We start from the raw sequence: 19,196 nt of genomic DNA, 5'->3' as shown, positions 1-19,196 counted from the left end.
GAAAGTTACACACGGTCCCCAAGGACAAATGTCACCAAGGAGTAGCCAAGGACGGGAGAGATGCTCCGGGCTCCACGTCTGAGGGTGCCGCCGCCCCGAAGTCCACACTGGGTCCCCCAACGCAGGGGACACTTGGGGTCCAGGGATAGAACTGAGGCACAGGTGCTGTGGGCGCCACCGACGGGGCAGGAGGACACGGACGGGTGTGGGCCGCTGACATGCACACGTACCCTCTAATGGTTTAGAGAATCGAGACGCACGAGTGTGCGCGACAGAAACACGAACACTGCGAGGTGGGGGATGGGAAGTGAGAGTGTAAGTGAGAACACCAGCAAGACGCACTCCGCATAGGAAGCCTGTTATTTTTATAATTCAGCTCTAGGTACCAATTATTTTCATAAAAATTGTAGAATTGTAATAGTGGGTGGCAGGCACATGCATTTATTCTGTCCTGTTTGCGTTTCTTCACGCAGAAGGAAGCGTCGACTGGTTAAGACCGGAAGAGCAACGAGAAGGACGCAGGGAGCAGGGTCTGGGTCAGAAAGAGACATGCGGGTGCCCCGAGGACACCGGGTTCTCCGTGGCCTCTTGCACCGCGCAGACCCCGAACCCATGCAAGGACCCGCATGGACACAGCGACCCAGCTCCCCTTTAATTCTGCAGCAAAACATATGAAATCCACCCTCCCGGGGGAAACCCCGGAGCCCCGGCTGGCTCTTCCGGCATGTTCTCTGGGTGCCTCGTCCTCCGCCCGCCGCGGTCACTGTGTTCGTGGCTTTCAGCCCCTGTCCAGTGCACAGCACTAAGCAGCACTCAGACCCTGACGCTGATTAAAAAATGAGAAATACTCATCGCTTTTGTAGTAAGAAAAAAAACCCTTAAAAAGAGACAACAAGACAACGGGTTAAAACCAGCCCCAGAGCAGAAGCTGCCTGGCCTGGCGGCCGCACACACACCACTAGCCACCCACCCCCCCCAGCACACGGGCTCCCTGGACGGGAGCTGAAACCCAACCCACCGCTTCCCACGCAGGTGAGTGTCGCAGGGACGGGCTGAGCTTGCACGAGCTCATCGACGCGCACACAGAATTCTGCCCAGCAGCAGCAAAGGCCAGGCACAATCGCATCCCTGAGCTATGAGCCCCGTGCAGGGCCCAGCCTGGCAGGGGACAGCAGAGGCCCAGCTTTGTCCCGTCCTGTCCGCCTGACGATGACTCCACCTGCAACGCTAGCACGGCCTGAACTGTGCCCAGACCACAGTGCAGAAACCCTGGCCCCCGACATCCCGGATCTGGAGAGGGGGCCTGTGACATCGGGTCTTTGTCCCCCTTTCTGGCACACAGCTCCTAAATGTGAGTTGTGCAAGTACCGAAGGACGGGGCACACTGCCCGGGGAGCCAACTGTGCGCTTGGCATTTTCAGTCCCACCTCCCCCCACGTCCGGGCATCAATCAACAGTCACCGGTGGCCAATGAGTCAAGAGAGCATGTCACGAAGCCCCCATCAGACCCCGGGGGGACAGGGCTCCGAAGCTTCCAGTCAGTGCACACGAGAGCCGGTGAGCAGTGGGCTCCCAGAGGGCTCGGAGGCCCCCTGCCCCTTCCGACAGACTCGCCCCATGCACAGCTCCCCTCGGGCCATTCCCGGGCCACATCCTGTTAGAAGGGTCATCTGGTAACGAAAATATTCCCCTGAGTTCTGTGGGTCACACAAGCAAATTCATGGAACCCAAGGAGGGGTCACGGGAACCTGTGATTTACAGCCGGTCGGCCCCACAGACAGGTGGTGACCCAGACTCTTGCCACTGGAATGCTAGGCTGGAGCTGCTCACGGGACCCCCCGTCTGTCGCCGGCAACCACAGCACGGCAGCGTGTGTAGTGGGGGTGGGAGCCGGTGGCAGGGGGTCCCACAGGACTGAGAGAGGCCTCAGGAGAACCCAAAGCTGCCCACACGGCCATGGGGGTGTCCAGCCTCCAGGACGGTGGGAAACCACCTCCTGTCGCTGAAGATGCCCGGCCCACGGGCCTGGTGATGGCGCTCTGAGCAGATGACGGTAAGACCCAAACCATCCTTGCCCGACACCGCCCCGCCAGACCCACACATGAGTCTTCTGGTTCCCTCCAGGCCCGTTACTTCTAAGACTCAGAGAGATTTTAGGGGACTTGCACTTGCAGCCAGTAATCACAAGAGTCCTGACAATCAGACCCTCTACCCGCTCCCAGCCCAGCTCCCAGGCCTGCGGCCAAGCCTGGGGGGCCAAGTGAGCTCACCGGAGCCCCGGACGCAGCCCCGGGGGCTTTCTGCAAAGCAGGCCTGCAGAACCACTACTATCATTAGTATCTTTTCTGACTCACAAATAAGACAAATACAAAATACAGAAAAGTCGCAAGAAAATGCCTTTGCCATTTTGAAAATGACTCACCATGTTAATCAGTCCTCTCCCCCTCTCATCCAGTCATGTTGCTGTCACTCCTTCTGGCCACTGACTCTAGCCTCCGGCTTCCCTAAGGCCCTCCGTCCCCTAGACTGAAGGGAGCCCCGCAGAGGGGTCAGTCTTCTCGTGCGATGCGAGCACAGTGCGGAGCCAGACACGGAGCCCAGCTCAGTCCTGCCGGACGCTGGGGGCACAGAGACCCACCGTGATGCTGACCAGACCTGGGGGTCTCCGCGCACGGACAAGGGGTGACCTGCCCACGGCCCTGAGCACCCCGAGTGTCTAGCGGCTCTTCCTCACTAAATCAGTGAGCGCACGTTCCGGCCTGCGCCCTTCGAAGGCTCCCTTCAGGCCTGCAGGGGCAAGGGGGGCCCAGGCAACTCGGCGGCCTCACTGGCCACATCTCCCGGGGGGCGCGGCCGGGCATCCTGTCCTCGTCCGTCCGCCCAGCAGCTCGGCCTGCAGGACTTTTCCACCTACGTCCGGGGATTCCGATTCCAGGCACCTCGATGTTCCGGGCTCGGACCACAGAGACACCGGCCCCTGCAGAGCTCAGGGCTGTCGGACCAGAGCGAACCGTCTGACCCTCGTGAGCGGGGCTGATGCCCAGCGACAGACCCAGCCCCTTCAGCAGCTGGTGCTGAGGACACAGAGAAAACCACCCCAGACAGGAAGATGCGGGACAAACAGGGCAGTGGCCCTGACCGTCACGCAGCCGGCGACAGACAAGGAATTGCTTTGGGTAATAAAAGGTCTGACAGGGTGTTTGCTGTTTGATGCCGGCAGCTTCGAAGACCCACCATTTACCCTCCCGCCCTGCGCCTACGCCAGCCGACGGGAGAGCCTGGGGACCCCCTCCTTCGGCACTGGCAGGACCCCCGTCCCACTACCACCCGAAACAGGCTAAGACCTGCCGCCAAGTGCTCTGCCCACAAAGCCCACCGGACGGCACAGAACTTCTCAACCAGCCCAGTGTGTGCTGTGGGTTGAAATGTGACCCCCGAGAAGATATGTCCAAGTCCTAACCCCAGTACAGCGAACACGGCCTTGTTGGAAATAGGGTCTTTGTAGATGTGATTAGTTAAATTAAGATCAGATGATGGTGGCAGGGTGGGCCCCGATCCAACTGCTGGTATCACGGCAGAGGCGAGTGTGGGCAGACGAGCAGGGAGAAAAACACAGTACAGCAGAGTCACGGCCTCTCCAGTCCCGGGATTGCCCAGGATCGCCGGCAGCCACCAGAAGCCAGCAGAGGCGGGAGCACACTGGCCCTCAGAGCCTGCGGGAGGCACCCACCGGCCCACACCTGCAACTCCCAGCACCCGGAACTGAGGGGTCCTCACGCCGCCCAGCCGCATCTCCAGCCACTGACGCGGCGGCGCGTGGCTCCGGGCAGGGGAATTCGCCCCTGCCTCTGTCTGCGTCTCTTCTCTGCCTCTGGTACGGACACCGGGCACTGGGGGAGGGGAGGGCCCACCCAACCCAGTCTGGCCTCATTTTACCTCATCACATCTGCAAAGGGCCTACTTCCAGAAACGGTCACATTCACAGTACCAGGGGTTAGGACTTCAACATTCGTTTGGGAGGGGACAGGAGGCAACCGGGAACGACAGCCAAGCCCAAACCAGAGGCTGTCCCACGGCAGCAGGGTGACTGCGCAGTGGCGGGCCTGGCTGAGAAAACGTCGGCGACAAGGCTGCCCCGCAGGGCACCGGGCAGGGCGGTGGGGGACACAAGAGAAGGTCAGATGACACAGCACAGGTAGGACACAAGGACCCTGCAGCCTGGCAGCGTCGCCCCCACACGTGCTGGAGCGAGCAGGGAGCACGCTGGCCAGAGCGCCTCCTGCTGCCCTCTTGCTTTTCTGCAGCGGGAACCCCTCGCAGCACAGGGGAGCCTGCACCCTGAGAAAGACACACCCCCCCACCCGGGACAGCCCCAGGTGTCAAGCCGAGCGTCTTCCCAGGACAGGAATGGCGTGTCCCCACGAGGCTTTGTCCTGGGCTCCCACCGTGTGGGCCACCGAGCAAGGGGAGGCGGCCTAAAACTCTGCCTGATCTCCAGGAGCCTCCACTAGAGCTGGTTACACCCGTGGAGCACACCCGGACAACCTCTGGGCCAAGGCTGGCTGTTCCCCACCCCCATCCCCCCCACACCTCCTCGGGTCACCGAGCGTCTGGAGAGATGCGCAGGGGAAGCGGGTTCATACAAGGCAGCCAGTGTTCGCGGTTTTACGCACACGTTACTCCCTGCTAGGAAACTCCCTAGGAGTCGGGGAGAGCTCCGAGGAGCACACCACCACCCAAGTTTTAACCACAGCCTGGGCTGGGGCGCAGGGGAACGGACTGCTGCGGGTATGGGGCGGGGGGCTCCCAGAGCAGGGGGCACCACCGGAGAGTGCGGGCGCAGCGGGGGCCAGGGGTCAGCGCCAGCGGGAGGCAGGGCCCAGGCAGCAGACAGGCCGGGTAAGACGGACCCTTCCCGGCCACAGGCAAGACTCACTTCTGCTCTGGAGGGTGAGCTGAGCGCAGACGACAGGCTTGTCTGGCACTGGGAGAGCGAAGGTGGCAGGGTCAGCCCCAGGGATGGCAGCCTGGGGGGCCAGGGTGGGGCAGGGGGGCAGCCCGAGGCGCCCACACAGGGTGGGGCGGAAGCCGCGGGCAGGTGTAAGAAAGCCACAGGTGGGAAGGCTGCAGGCGGGCAACCTCGCGGCTGGCACGGCTGGGCTGGGAGCCCTCATAAAGGGACTACTTGTGTGTCCCCAGCTCCCCAAATTCTCCTCATTATGGCAGGCGGTTTTCCAGGTCTATTTGCAAATAAAATTATCAAAACCCTGCTGCCACCCCGTAGACTAGCAGAAGGTTAGAGAGGCCGGGGAAGACTCTTACAGATGCACCCACGCTGAAAAACAGGTAAGATGACTCTGTGGAGAAATATGTGTATAACAACAATCGGGAAAATACTGAAACAGAACAGAAAGAGGACAAAGCCTGCGGAGAGGAGAACACAGGACGGGCGGCCAGAAATCAAGGCTGTGGGCCTGGCTCACGAGATGCAGCTCCGTCACAGAGAGACATGCTCCCCTGTCAGCCAGGAACCTCATCTCCAGCCCAGGGACTCAGTGTCTGGGGTCATTCAGGCATAAGAACCTGGGAAAACAGGGCCATCTGGGGGGCTCCGTCAGGGAAGCGTCTGCCTTGGGCTCAGGTCATGGTCTCAGTCTCCTGGGATGGAGTCCACATCGGGCTCCCTGCTCAGAGGAGAGCCTGCTTCTCCCTCTCCCTCTGCCTGCCACCCTCCTCACCCCGCGCTTGTGCCTCTTTATCTCAAATAAATAAATAAAATCCTTAAAAAAAAAAAAAAAAAAAAAGAACCTGGAAAATAAAGGCAGATCCTGGCCTCTCGCTTCTCCAAAATGAGTACCGACTGGACTTAAGGTGCAGACTGGAAAAGGAAACACGCCCTGGAGGGAGACGTCAAAGCCTAAAACTCAGAGTCAGGAAGGCTTCAGAGTCACAAGGCAAGCGCAAGGCTGAGGAAAAGGATTCGTAACACAAATGACAAGGGCTCATTTCTTCCACATACAAGGAACTACAAATCCATGAGAAAATGCCAAGAAAAGGCCTCTCCAAAACACATTCTGGGCTTAAAACAAACGAGGGGACGTAGCGCCTGCCGCGCCCAGATCGCGACCGGCCTGCGCCTCCACGTAAGTCCCTTTTCCGCCTTTTCAAATCTGTACCATGTGCATATAACTCGTTTTTAAAAATAAGGCAACTGGGGCGCCTGGGTGGCTCAGTGAGTTAAGTGTCTGCCTTCGGCTCAGGTCACGATCTCAGGGTCCTGGGATCGAGTCCTGCATCGGGCTCTCTGCTCAGCGGGGAGCCTGCTTCTCCCTCTCTCTCTGCCTGCCTGCTCGAGCTCTCTCTCTCTCACTCACTCTATGTCTCAAATAAATAAATACAACCTTTTAAAAAATAAAAATAAATAAAGCAACTAACAATTTCACAAAACATCACAACGCAGAGAGCCTGACAGAATGGGCCCAGTGAACCGGGCAGGCTGGTCTGGGAACCCCAGGTGGGAGCCGCGCTGGTCCATCTCCAGGCGTCCCTGTGAAATGCTAATCGGAGCCTCGGACACCCTGCGAATCCAGCTTCCTCCTCCAGCAAACCGTGTGAGCTCGTTCTGACATGGGCTCCACCTGGAGCACGCCCCAGACACATGACAGCACACACAGAGAACCAAGATTACTGTCTCGGTAACCACATTTAACACAACCGCAGTCATGGCTAATGGGGTGGTTCCCTGGTCTGAGAACCCCAGCGTCTCTACCCCAGCCTTCCCCTCCCGTCCCCTGGGCCTCTAGCCAGTGTGAGGAGCCCACTCGGACCAGGCCAGGCTCTGGCGGGAGAGCTGAACCCTTCCCAGGAGGCAAAGGCCAGGATCCCTTCCTTCACCACCAAATGACAGGGTCAGGAGAGCGTCCTCGTGGGCAGGAAGGTCAAACACAGTTAAGACGGTCCTCAGGGGACCCCTGAGTGGCTCAGTGGGTTAAAGCCTCTGCCTTCAGCTCAGGTCATGATGCCAGGGTCCTGGGATCGAGCCCCGCATCGGGCTCTCTGCTCCACGGGGAGCCTGCTTCCTCCTCTCTCTCTGCCTGCCTCTCTGCCTACTTGTGATCTCTCTCTGTCAAATAAATAAACAAAATCTTAAAAAAAAAAAACAACACAGTCCTCAGTACTCGTAAATGTCTGGTGTATGGCAGGGTCACCCTCAGCTGCCAGGAAGGCGGGCAGGCCTCCAGGGCACTCGCTCACCCCCGCTTGTCGGAGGGCAGGCCTCACTGGGTTCCTTCCAGAAACAAAAACCAGAGGGGATGGCGATGGCGAGGCCCTGATGGCAACCACGGGATCAAAGACCCTGGCATGGACTTGGCTGAGGGAACATAAGAGGTCAGGCAGGAAGTGCCCATCTTTAAAGATGAGGGGAGCGAGGATTCCTAGTTCTTACCTCAATAATTCCATCAGACGGGCGAGACTTTTCAAGTCTAACGTCAGGTGTTGGGAGGCACAGAGAGCCCTTCAAGTCTGGGGGGGAGGCAGTGCAACACCCCCCCCAACCCCCCGTGAGGACACTTCAGTAGGATCAACTAAAAGAGACAGGCCCCCAGCCCCAACATCCAATTCTTGCACAGCCCAGAGGGAGAGGCAACGTGCAGCATTATTTCTCGGAGAAAACTAGAAACGCTGTGGCTACGTAATGGGGCCGTGCTGCACAATAGTCCATAAATGTCAAAAGTTAGGGAGAGCTGGTCCTCGTTCTGCCGCGGGGAGAACGGAAACCACCCCACCGCGGGAACCAAGCAAGCCGCGGAGCTGCATGACAGCATTCCAGCAAAACCCGAACAAACACGCTGTACAGACGGCAAACCTCACAATGTCTATCTGACTGGAACCTGGAACAAAGGAAAAAGCTGGGGTGCAGGACAGAGCAAAGAACAAACAGAACCTGTAAATGCAAAGGAAAATGTCAGACTGCTTGCCTGGCTGAGACGGGCGGCGGGGACACCCGGACGCCCCAGCTGTGTCTGGAAGGCTCCCTCTGTCAGAGTACAGCCCAACTAGAAATATACCATGACTGCAGAAGTGGTATCTGTGGAAAATCATATTACATTTGGTTTTTATTTTGTTTTACAGTTTTTTGTTTTTTAAATTACCTACCATTAACAATCTGAAAAATGGGGGCACCTGGGTGGCTCAGCTGGTCAGTCAGGCGTCCGCCTTCGGCTCAGGTCAGGATCCCAGGGTCTGGGGTGGAGTCCTGGTTCAGGTTCCCTGCTGGGCAAGGGGCCTGCTCCTCCCTCTCCCTCTGCTGCTCCCCCCAGCTCATGGGCACACGCTCGCGCGCTCTCTCTCTCAAATAAATAAATAAATCTTTAAAAAACGATCTGAAAAATGTATTTATTGAGCCCAGGTACTCCAGGCTTGCGACCTGTACTCCAGGAGGGTGTGGATGGAGGCAGTGAGGACGCTGAGGTTGAGCCCCTCCAGATGGGCTGCGGACCCGGTCCCAGAAACACACACGCCAACCCCCTACACCGTGCCGTTTCAGGGGACACAGGAACCCCAGAAGCCCACCAGTGAGTCATGGCCCCCAGGGTTAAGAACCTCTGATTCAGACAACATTTCAAGCCACGGAAGCCATGGGGCAGGGAACAGGGGCTGGGATGAGCACACACGGGCCGCAGAAGCAGCGCAGCCCTGACACGGAGGCACAGAGCACAGGAGACAAGCCTGGAGGCTCACAGGACGCGGCTGACAAAGGCAGGTCCCCCAGCTCCATCTCTCCTGCCCCTCCAGGCTGCTGTCACAGGGACTCCCCCTCCGGGAACGGCGGGCAGGGAGCCCACACACCGGGCCAGGTCCCACAGTCTGGCCCAGCAGCCTCGTCTCTATGTAGCCCCAAACTCCACTGGACTGTGGGTCACCTGCACCATATCTTTCCCTTTGAGGCCTTGCTCCTGGCCAGGCCCTTGTGCCTAATGCCCAGCACATCAGTCAGGGCCTCCCCTGTTCTTCCCAGCTCCCCCACAGTGATTCACAGGGGAAAGAACACCAGAGTCAGAGGCTCCTCCGTGCACGGCCCAGCAGAAATCACAGAACCCACCCCATCCCCGCCCCGAAGCTCAGCCTTGCTCCCGCAGTGCAGGTCCGGGAGGCCGAGCATCTGCGCATCAGCGGAGACAGGCCAGAAAGTCGCAGGAAGTCGGGACTTCCTGGCTGGACTCTGCCCTACCAGTGAAACCTGCAGTGTAGACAGGGTTACACGTGGACCTATGGACTGTCCCCAAATGCATATGTGCCTTAGTCATACGCCACAGTGCACAGTTCTCTCTGTAAAATGGAGCAGAGGACACTGAAAGTTCGGTGACTTCAGCTTTCCCATGAGCACGCATCACAGTGTCACAGCTGAACACCACCTGCAGACTCATGGGGTCACTCACAACAGAACTATACCAAATTGCCATGGACGCCACCTACGACAGGGACGCCGCGTAGGCCCTGCGGGCTCATAGCAGCCCACCATAAGGCCACCTCTGAGCCAGGTCTACTAAGTCGTGTGTCTGGACGAAAGGCACCATCGCATCGGACAGGCCTCAGGGCAGCCCCACACGGGCTCAGACGTCTGGTGGCTGCCTGGCCACCCCGCCTCCCACTTACCTGACAAGAGGGGCAGGGACAGGATGGGACCTTGAACTCCAGTCAGTCTGGCCTTCTGAGGGATGGGCCAAGTGTTTATTCTATTTATGAGCTCAAAGTACTGGGTACTTTGTGACCAGAGCTCCCCAGACTGGAAAGCCTGCAGGCAGGTGGGAATGCCCATGACCCAGCCAGGGTCATGAAGGCCGTGGGCAGCGCCAGCTGGGGTGGTGGGGGGCACAGCCAAGTCTCCCCAGCGAGAGGCCTGGCTCCGGCCCTCTCTACCCCAGAGGACCTGCTCCCACAGCCACTGCCTCCAAGACCCTCCGGACGCGCAGTGGTGCCACGAGAATCTCACCGGCTGAAGCAATGACCTTGAGACGCATTTCCCTCCTCTGTGGACTGTCGTCTCCAGCTCGCATGACTAGTTAGATTATGGAAGCAAAAACTAATTATAATTAATGGCTGAGGTTTTATTTTGCAAGAAAGGATTTTTTCAGAAATGACAAGCTCGGTGTGTGTCACCATGTTTTCCTGAAGAAAGCACATTTTAGCGCCGAGGCCCAGGCCGTGGAAGACGGTGATGTCAGACCCGGGCTGTCCCCCTAGCGGCCCGCGGCCCGGCCGGCCCGTGTCCCCACCCGCAACCCCCGCCTGACGGGCGCGCGGCCTCACCCTGCCCTCGCGCGCGACCTTCGGGGACCCTCGGGCTTCGCCCCCGCGGGAGAGCCCCGCGTCCGCTCCCCCGCGAGCAAGTGGAAAACAGCTGCGCAGGGCAGGGCGGGGGCGCCGGCCGGGCACCGGGCGCTCGGGGCCCAGCGGCTCCCAGGACCCCGGGTCGCGCCCGCCCTGCCCGCCCCCACCCCCGCCGCCTCGGCCCGCGCCCCCCGCGCCCCCCGCCCGGCTGCGCCCGCCCAAGGTCGGCGGAAGGGCCGCGGGGCCCGGCGGGCGGGGGTCCGGGCGGGGGCCTGCGGCGGGGGTCGGGGGACGGCGGCCGCACCTGTACCCGGGGGCCCCGCCGCGCGGCCCGCAGCCCCCTCTCCCGCGCGGCCCGAGCGCCGCACTCACCCGGGCGACGCCATCAGCGCGGCGAGGTCTCCGCGCTGCCGCCGCCTCCGCTTCCTCCGCGCCGAGCGCCTCCGCCTGGGAGGGGCCTCGCGCCGGCCACCGCCACCCGCCCGGGCCGCTCCGGGCGGCGTGGATGCGGGGCGGGGGCCTTGCTCGGGGAGGGGCCCGGGGCGGCGGGGCGGGGACGGGGTCTGGGGGTCGCCCGGGGAGGGGCCCGGGGCGGCGGGGTCGCGGGGAAGCACCCGGGGTCGCCCCGAGCGGCCGAAGGGAGGGGCGGCGGGGGGCAGGCAGGGCAGCGTTGGCCCCGGGAGCGGGGGCGGCCGCGGCTGCCTGCAGCCCTGACCCGCCCGCCGGCCCACCTGCCCAGGTGCCCGCAGGCCAGGACTCCGGGAGAGGTGCTACGGGGCCAAACCGGCCGAAAACCTGCCCCGGGGCCACGGATCAGCGGCGGGACCGGGTGAAGTCGACACTCCCTACCGGAGCAGTTTGATTTCCCTAAGAAGAGCCTTTCCTTCAGCCCAGGAGAGCGGCGTGGTCACTGCTCTGCAGCCGGCGGTAACCGTGCTATTGCTGTGCTGTCTTGCACGAGTCGCTGGCCTCTCTGAGCCAGTCACCCCCTTGTAAAATGTGGATAAAATTAACACTGTTCAGCCCCAAGCACTGTGTGGCACTTGGATCCCACCTTACGTTGTGTTATTCAGCAGTAGTCAGGAGTCCGGGTTCCTAGGGGGTTTCACTTACTGGTGGAGCATAAGGAATAACACGGAGGACATGGGGAGATGGAGAGGAGAAATGAGTTGGGGAAATCAGAGGGAGATGAAGCATGAGAGACTGTGGACTCTGAGAAATAAACGGAGGGTTTCAGAGGGGAGGGGAGTGGGGGCTTGGGTGAGCCTGGTGGTAGGTGTTAAGGAGGACAGGGATTGCATGGAGCACTGGGTGTGGTGCGTAAACAATGAACCTTGGAACACTGAAAAAATAAATGAATAAATAAATAAATAAAAATAAAAAATAAAAATGCTTGGGGAAAAAAAAAGAAATTGCTGCGTTAAGTTCAGCAGGTAATTAATGCTCTGTAAAGTCAGCTAAGTAAAGCCACAGGGCTGGGAGACCCGGATTGGGAATAAATCCAAGAGGACCAGGGTTAGGAAAAGTTTGGGGAAGGGGATACTGCTAAATGGCCTGCTTCAAGGCAGTTATGATTGCTACTGGAGTAATAATTTTTTTAAATTAACTTAATTGATTTTAAAATATATTTCTAAAAAATAACGAAATATAAGTTCACTGAAATACTCTTCCTCAACATGAGTTTTAGTGCGCATGCGCCATTTCTGTACCTGGTGGATGATCATGTTTTAACCAGCCCCGACGGGTGGAGATAAATATTGCTGCCGGTAGGCACGATTATATGAAACGCGGACAGCAAATAATTTCCCCATCCATGAGGATGGCATCCACTATTCACCCATGAGTATTTCCTCAGGCCGAGTTTGTAGGAGTTGAATTTCTAGGTCAGATGACATCAGCATTTTAAGTCTTTTCAGATAGTATATAACACACACGCGCGCACACACGCACACACGCATATGCTACATACCCGTACCCGCACATTCATACACACAGATTACTCTCCCAGCACACTCTCCAACACTGATGGTACCAGTTTCCCAAAACTTGTTCTATAAATTTAACAGTTTCTTTTGTTGCCAATTTGATAGGTTAAAAACCAGTATTTTGGCAAAATGGCAAATAGGAAGTTCCAACCTCTCATTTCCCCACAGAAAAGTGAAGAAAACAGCCTGAACCTGCTGAACTAATTCTGTAGCTGCTCTAACACCATAGACCAACACCAACCAACCAAGCGCTCCGGCAGGAAACAGACACGTCCACGGTTGCAGGAAGGTTTCTGGCGTTTTCACGCGCATTGCCTTGCCCCTTCCCCAGGGCAGTGGTGCTCTTGGCCTTCCGCAGATAGGACCCTGTTTCCCAGGCCCCACAGACTTATTGCCTTGGACAGGCCGCATAAGGGAGTCCATCAGACTGAAATGACGTAATGCCAGACCATAACTCACAGCAGGTTGATGGTGTAAAGATCCATCATAAATATAAAGATATGGGTGAATACAAAAACCAAAATTTTAATTTTGGTAGTAACTCCACTTTTTATTTGCAATGGGGCTTAAAAGACAAATTCATACAAATAATTATGTTATAAATATATATTACCGGGGGGCACCTGGGTGGCTTAGTCAGTGAATCGTCTGCCTTTGGCTCAGGTTATGATCCCAGGGTCCTGGGATCGAGTCCCACATTGGGCTCGTTGCTCCTTAGGGAGTCTGCTTCTCTCTCCACCTCTGCCTGCCACTCTGCCTGCTTGTGTGTGCTCTCTCTCTCTGACAAATAAATAAAATCTTTTAAAAAAAAAAGTACATTATTGGGCACAAGGTATAAAAATGTAATTTGTGATATTAATAACTTGAAGGAGAAATGACTGTAAAGTACAGAGTTTTTGTATGTAGTTGAGGTGTTCAAGTCATTAAAAATGTACTGTCGTAGGGACGCCTGGGTGGCTCTGTCGGTGAAGCCACTGCCTTTGGCTCAGGCCATGATCCTAGGGTCCTGGGACCGAGTCCCACATCGGGCTCGTTGCTCCTCAGGGAGCCTGCTTCTCTCTCCGCCTCTGCCTGCCACTCTGCCTGCTTGTGCGTGCTCTCTCTCTCTCTCTCTCTGACAAATAAATAAATAAATAAAATCTTTTTAAAAAAATTATAAAATTGGACTGATGTAACTTTAGGGTGTTATCTGCAATCCCCCTGGTATCCACAAGGAAAATCTCTATACAATATATAGAAGAGTCTATATTTGAAGGGAATCAAAACATGTCATTACAAAAAGTTAGCTAACCAGAAATAAGGCAGCAAGAGAAGAGAGACAATGCTCTAAGAAAAAAATAATAATTTTTTTTAAAAAGGCAAAATGGCAGTAGTAATTTCCTCCTTATCAGTAACTATTTCAATGTGAATGGGTTAAGTTGTCCAATTAAAAGGCAGAGATAGGCAGAATGGGTTTTAAAAAATAACCCAAATACACACTGTTTATAAGAGACTCACCTTGAGTCTACAGACAGAAAATGACTGGCAGTGGAAGGATGGTAAAAGGTGTTCCGTGCACACAGTAACCAAGAAAGCTGGGCAAGCTACCTAGACAAAACAGATTTTGTTAAACTGTTACAAGAGATGAAGACATGATATATTTTTTAAAATAGTCAATTCACCAAGACAGCAATTATAAACATACATGCACCAAATAAAGAGCCCCAATATATAGGAAGCAGATATTCACAGAACCGAGGGGAAATTAGTTCTGTAATAAAACTCGGATACTTCACTAGTCACCTCCTGCAGGAGACAGGACAACCGGCAGAAGATCAGGAAGCAAACAGAGAAGCTGAGCCATCCCGCAGACCGGATGCCCGCAGACGCACAGAACACCGCACTCCGCAGCGGCAGGACATGCATCCTTCTCAAGTGCGCACGGAACATCCTCCCCGAGAGACCACGTGTCAGGCCACAAAACAAGTCTTAATAATTTAAACAATGCTAGATCAATTATTCAAAATATCTTTTCTTATCACAACAGAATGAAACTGACATCAAAAATATAAAACAGGAAAATTCACAAGTCTGTGGAAATTAAGCAACACACCATAAACAACTGACAAATTAAAGAATAAATCACAAGGGAAACTAGGAAATACCTCAACAAAAATAGGAAGAGTAAAACGTGATACAATGAAAACAGAGCTAAGAGGGAATTGTATACGTGTAAATCTCTGTCATAAAAGAAGAAAAATCTCAAATCAATAATGTAACAGTATGCGCCAAGGGGGGAGAAAATGCAGAGCACACCATCCAAAAGCTAGCAACAGCAAGGAAATAATAAAGACTAGAAAAGAGAAAAATAAAATGAATAGCAAAATAGAAAAAAACCAATGGAATAAAAAGCTGCTTCTTTGAAAAGATCAAAATTAACAAACTTTCAGCTAAACTCACAGAAAAGAACAGAAGACCTAAATCACTAAAACCAGAAATGAAATTGGGGACATTACTACTGATTGTACCAAAATAAAAATAACTCTAAGAATACTACAGATGATTGTACACCAACAAACTGCATCACCTAAGTGAAAAAACGGATTTCCTGGAAACACAGTCAACTACAGAATGAAGAAATAACAAAATCTGAAGAGGTCGATAACTAGACATTGACATAGTAAACAAAAAGCCTTCCAGCAAGGAAAAGTGTGGACCAGACGGCCTCAGTGGTGAAGTCTACAAAACATTTAAATAATAACATTAATTCTCTAACTCTTTGAGAATATTAAAGAGCATGAGATCAGCATCACTCCTGATACTAAAGCCAAAGACCCTAAGAGAAGGTGACAGACCAGTCTCCCTTAGTTCCCCCCGATACGAAAGTCCTCAACAAGATACTAGCAAACAGAACCCAGAAAAAGGACTATATACAATGACCAAGCAGGATTGTCAATAATTGTCAATAATCCAATAAAGCAGGATTTATTCCTGGGATGCAAGGATGATGCCACACACGCGAAGCGATCAGTGTAATATATTACATTAACACAATGAAGGGTTTAGAAAAAGTACATGATTATCTCAATGTATGCAGAAAAGGCATTTGACAAAATTCAACAACATTCATGACAAAAACACTCAAACCAGGAGCAGATGGAAACCTCTTCAACACAATAAAGACCACATTTAACAACCCAGAGTTAACACCATTCTCGATGGTGAAAGCCCATAAGTTGTTCCCAAAAATTAGAAACAAGAAAAGGATGCTCACTTTTGCCACTTCTGTTCAACACAGTACCAGAAGTCCTAGTCAGATCAACTAGGCTAGGAAAAGAAATAAAAGGCTCCCAAACTGGAAAAGAAAAAGTAAAATTATCTCTGTAGGTAATGTGATCTTATATGTACAAAGTCCCAAAAATTCCACACCAAAAAAAAAAAAAAAAAAAAGCACCAACAATAAAAACCCTATAATACCTGATAGGCGAATTCAGAAAAGTTGCCCGTGAAAAGTCACCACGCAAAACCCGTTGGGACGGCGACAGCAGGCCATGCTCCTGCGGACGCCTGCAGCTGGCGCGTCCGAAGACCTCAGTAGTAGGTCCGTCCAGAGACCCATCGGCCAGCACACTCCGAATCTCCGGCCACGCTCTCGGACAGGTGTCCCTCCCAGAGGCAGCCAGTAAGAACAGGAAGGGGTAACGGCTTCAAAGGTGCAGACACCAACACTAAGCTAGAAATATCATGAATAATGACACCACAGAGAAGCCTAATAAAGCTGAGGAAGCAGAAACCCATGAACTACTTGACGAAGAACTCAAAATCATTTTCTTAAAGAAGCTAAGTGAGAGAACAAAAATAATTATCCCTGATGAACTTGGATGATAAATCCTCGACAAAACTCCAGCGAGCTGGTTTACACAGCACATTAAAAGTACACCATGACTAGGGAGGACTTATCCCCGGGTGCAAGGATGGTTCAAATTGTGCAAATCAATCAATGGGATTCACCCTATTAGCAGACTGGAGGATAAAAATCTCACGATCATTGAAATAGCTTCCGAAAAGCAGTTTACAAAACTCAACACCCTTTCATGGTAAAAACTCTCAACGAAACAGGTACAGAAGGACGTTACCTCAACACAAGAGAGGCTGTTGACAAGAAGCCCACAGTAACACTGTAGTCAGTGATGAAAAAGCTTGGCCTCTAGCGCGTGAAACAAGGCAAGAATGCCCACTCTTGCTTCTCCTATTCGACATAGTACTGTAAGTCCGAGACAGGATAATTAAGTAAGAAAAAAGAAATAAATAAAACATATCCAAATCAGAAAGAAGTAAAATTATCTCTGTTTACAGAAGACATGATCTTCTACGTAGAAAGACTAAAGACCACACACACGCACACCAATTTAAAATAAATGGATGCAGTAAAAATCCACATACAAAAATCAGTTGCATTTCTATACACAAACAATATTTCCAAAAAGGAATTTAAGAAAATAGTCTCATTTACAATAGCATCAAAAACAATAAAACACTTAGGAATAAACTAAGGCGTTAAGAGACTTGTACATAGAAATGTATAAAACAGTGATGAAAGAAATTAGACACAAATAAATGGAACGACATTTCATGTTCATTGAACAAAAGAATTAATATTGTTTTTTTTAAAAGATTTTATTTATTTATTTGACACACAGAGATTACAAGTAGGCAGAGAGGCAGGCAGAGAGAGAGGAGGAAGCAGGCTCCCCACCGAGCAGAGAGCCCGATGTGGGGCTCGATCCCAGGACCCTGGGATCATGACCCATGCTAAAGGCAGAGGCTTAACCCACTGAACCACCCAGGTGCCCCAAGAATTAATATTGTTAAAGTTAATTACTCAAAGTGATCTACAATTTCAATTCAACCCCAAAAAAATACAAATGGCATTTTTTATCGAAGTAGAAAAACCAATCCTAGAATTCATTTGGAACCACAAAAGACCTTGAGTGGCCAAAGCAAATTTTGAGCAAGAAAAAAGCTGGAGGCATCACACGTCCTGATTTAAAAATATATTATAGAGCTACAGTAATCAAAACAGCAAGATACTGGCATGAAAACAAATATACAGGGCACCTGGGTGACTCAGTAGATTAAGCGTCCACCTTCCACTCAGGTCAATGATCCCGGGGTCCTGGGATTGAGCCCGGCGTTGGGCTCCCTGCTCAGTGGAGAGCCTGCTTCTCCCTCTCCCTCTATCTGCTGCTCTGCCTACTTGTGCTCTTTCTCTATCTCTCTGTCAAATAAGCAAATAAAATCTTTTCAAAAAATTAAACCTTACCACAGGTATGCACATACAGGAAACAACAGAGTGTATATAGAGTTCCATATTATTCGCTTTTCAGGCATCTACTGGGGGGACACATCGCCCACTGATAAGGGGGGACCAGCAGTGGAACAGACTGGAGAGCCCAGAAGTCAGTCCATGCATCTACAGTCACCTCATCTCAGAGAAGGGTGCCAAGAACACTAAATGAGGAAAGGACGGTCTCTTCAACAAACGGTTATGGGAAACTGGACATCCACGTGCAGAAGGCTGACACTGGATACTTCCCTCACATCATCTACACACGACTCAAAATGGATAGAAGACATAATCCTATAACCTGAAACTATAAAACTCTTAGGAGAAAACATAGGGGAAACACTAAATATTGCACGTGGCAATGAATTCTTGGATAAGACATCAAAAGCCCAGGCAACAAAAACAAAAACCAGACGAGTGGGACTATCCCCAGCAAAGGAACAATCAACCGAATGAAAAGACAAACTACAGAACGGGAGACGTTATTTGCAAACCACAAATCTGATAAGAGGTGAATATTCGAAATACAGAAAGAACTCCTTCAACTCAGTAATAATTTCTTTTAGAAAAACTGATTTAAAAACGGGCAAAAGGGGGCGCCTGGGTGGCTCAGTGGGTTAAACCCTCTGCCTTCAGCTCAGGTCATGGTCCCAGGGTCCTGGGATAGAGCCACGCATCGGGCTCTCTGCTCAGCGGGGAGCCTGCTTCCCCCTCTCTCTCTGCCTGCCTCTCTGCCTACTTGTGATCTGTCAAATAAATAAATAAATAAATCTTAAAAAAAAATAGAAATGTATGATAAAAATAAATAAATAAAAATGGGCAAAAGACCTCAAGAGATATTTCTCAAAAGAAGACATAAATTGGCCAACAGATATATGGAATGGTGCTCAGCATAACCAATCATCAGGGAAATGTGAATGAAAACCACGATAAGATATCCACTCACACCGGTTAGTATGGCCATTATCAAGTTGGTGAGAAGGCTGAGAAACAGAAAGCCTTATACCCTAATGCTGGGAATGCAAACTGGGGCAGCCCCTGTGGAAAACAATGTAGAGGTTCCTCAAAAAGCTAAACATAGAAATACCATATGATCCAAAGTCACACACCTGAGTATATACCCCAAAGTACTAAAGCCGGTATCTCAAAGAGATACCTGTACTCTGATGTTCGTTGCAGCATTATTCACAATAATCAAGATATGGAAACAAACTAATTGTCCATCAAGGCATGAATGGATAGAGAAAAACGTGGTGTATAAATACAGCAGAATACTGGTCAGCCTTTCAAAAGCAGAAAATCCTGACGTTTGTAACAACATGGATGTACTTATGCTAAGTGAAATAAACCAGACAAAGGACAAATTCTGCGTGACCCCATTTTTAAGAGGAATCTAAAATAGGAAAATTGAGAACCACAGCATTGAATAATGGTTACAGGGGCTGGGAGGAGGGAAAAATAGAGGTATTGGCTAGTCAAAGGGTACGAAGTTACAGTTACGCAAAATGAATAAGTTCCAGAGATCTAATGGACAACATAGGGCCCATAGTTAA

At 52.5% G+C, this 19,196-nt stretch overlaps 1 protein-coding gene across 3 annotated transcripts in view; it reads right to left on the bottom strand.

Moving 5' to 3' along the window:
• LOC111156995 (up-regulator of cell proliferation-like) overlaps positions 1–19,196 on the bottom strand; it is a 55,119-nt gene that overhangs the window by 15,285 nt on the left and 20,638 nt on the right. The window contains exon 1 of one of the 3 annotated variants that reach the window (XM_022518198.1): positions 13,815–14,317. The exons of 1 other annotated variant lie outside the window; for it this stretch is intronic. Coding sequence is in view for 1 of the 2 variants with exons in the window: in XM_022518197.1 (XP_022373905.1) it covers positions 10,705–10,718 (14 nt within the window). In the remaining variant the exon portion in view is untranslated. Of the gene's footprint in view, positions 1–10,704; positions 10,750–13,814; positions 14,318–19,196 lie in introns of those variants that run through there. One more of the 3 variants, XM_022518197.1, reaches the window with a different exon arrangement.

This window comes from Enhydra lutris, unplaced genomic scaffold, assembly GCF_002288905.1.
Source record: "Enhydra lutris kenyoni isolate GAN:26980312 unplaced genomic scaffold, ASM228890v2 scaffoldscaffold51, whole genome shotgun sequence".
Classification (NCBI taxonomy): Eukaryota; Metazoa; Chordata; class Mammalia; order Carnivora; family Mustelidae; genus Enhydra; species Enhydra lutris.
The sequence above is the reverse complement of the archived record's forward strand: the minus strand, read 5'-3'. Positions and strand labels throughout refer to the sequence as shown.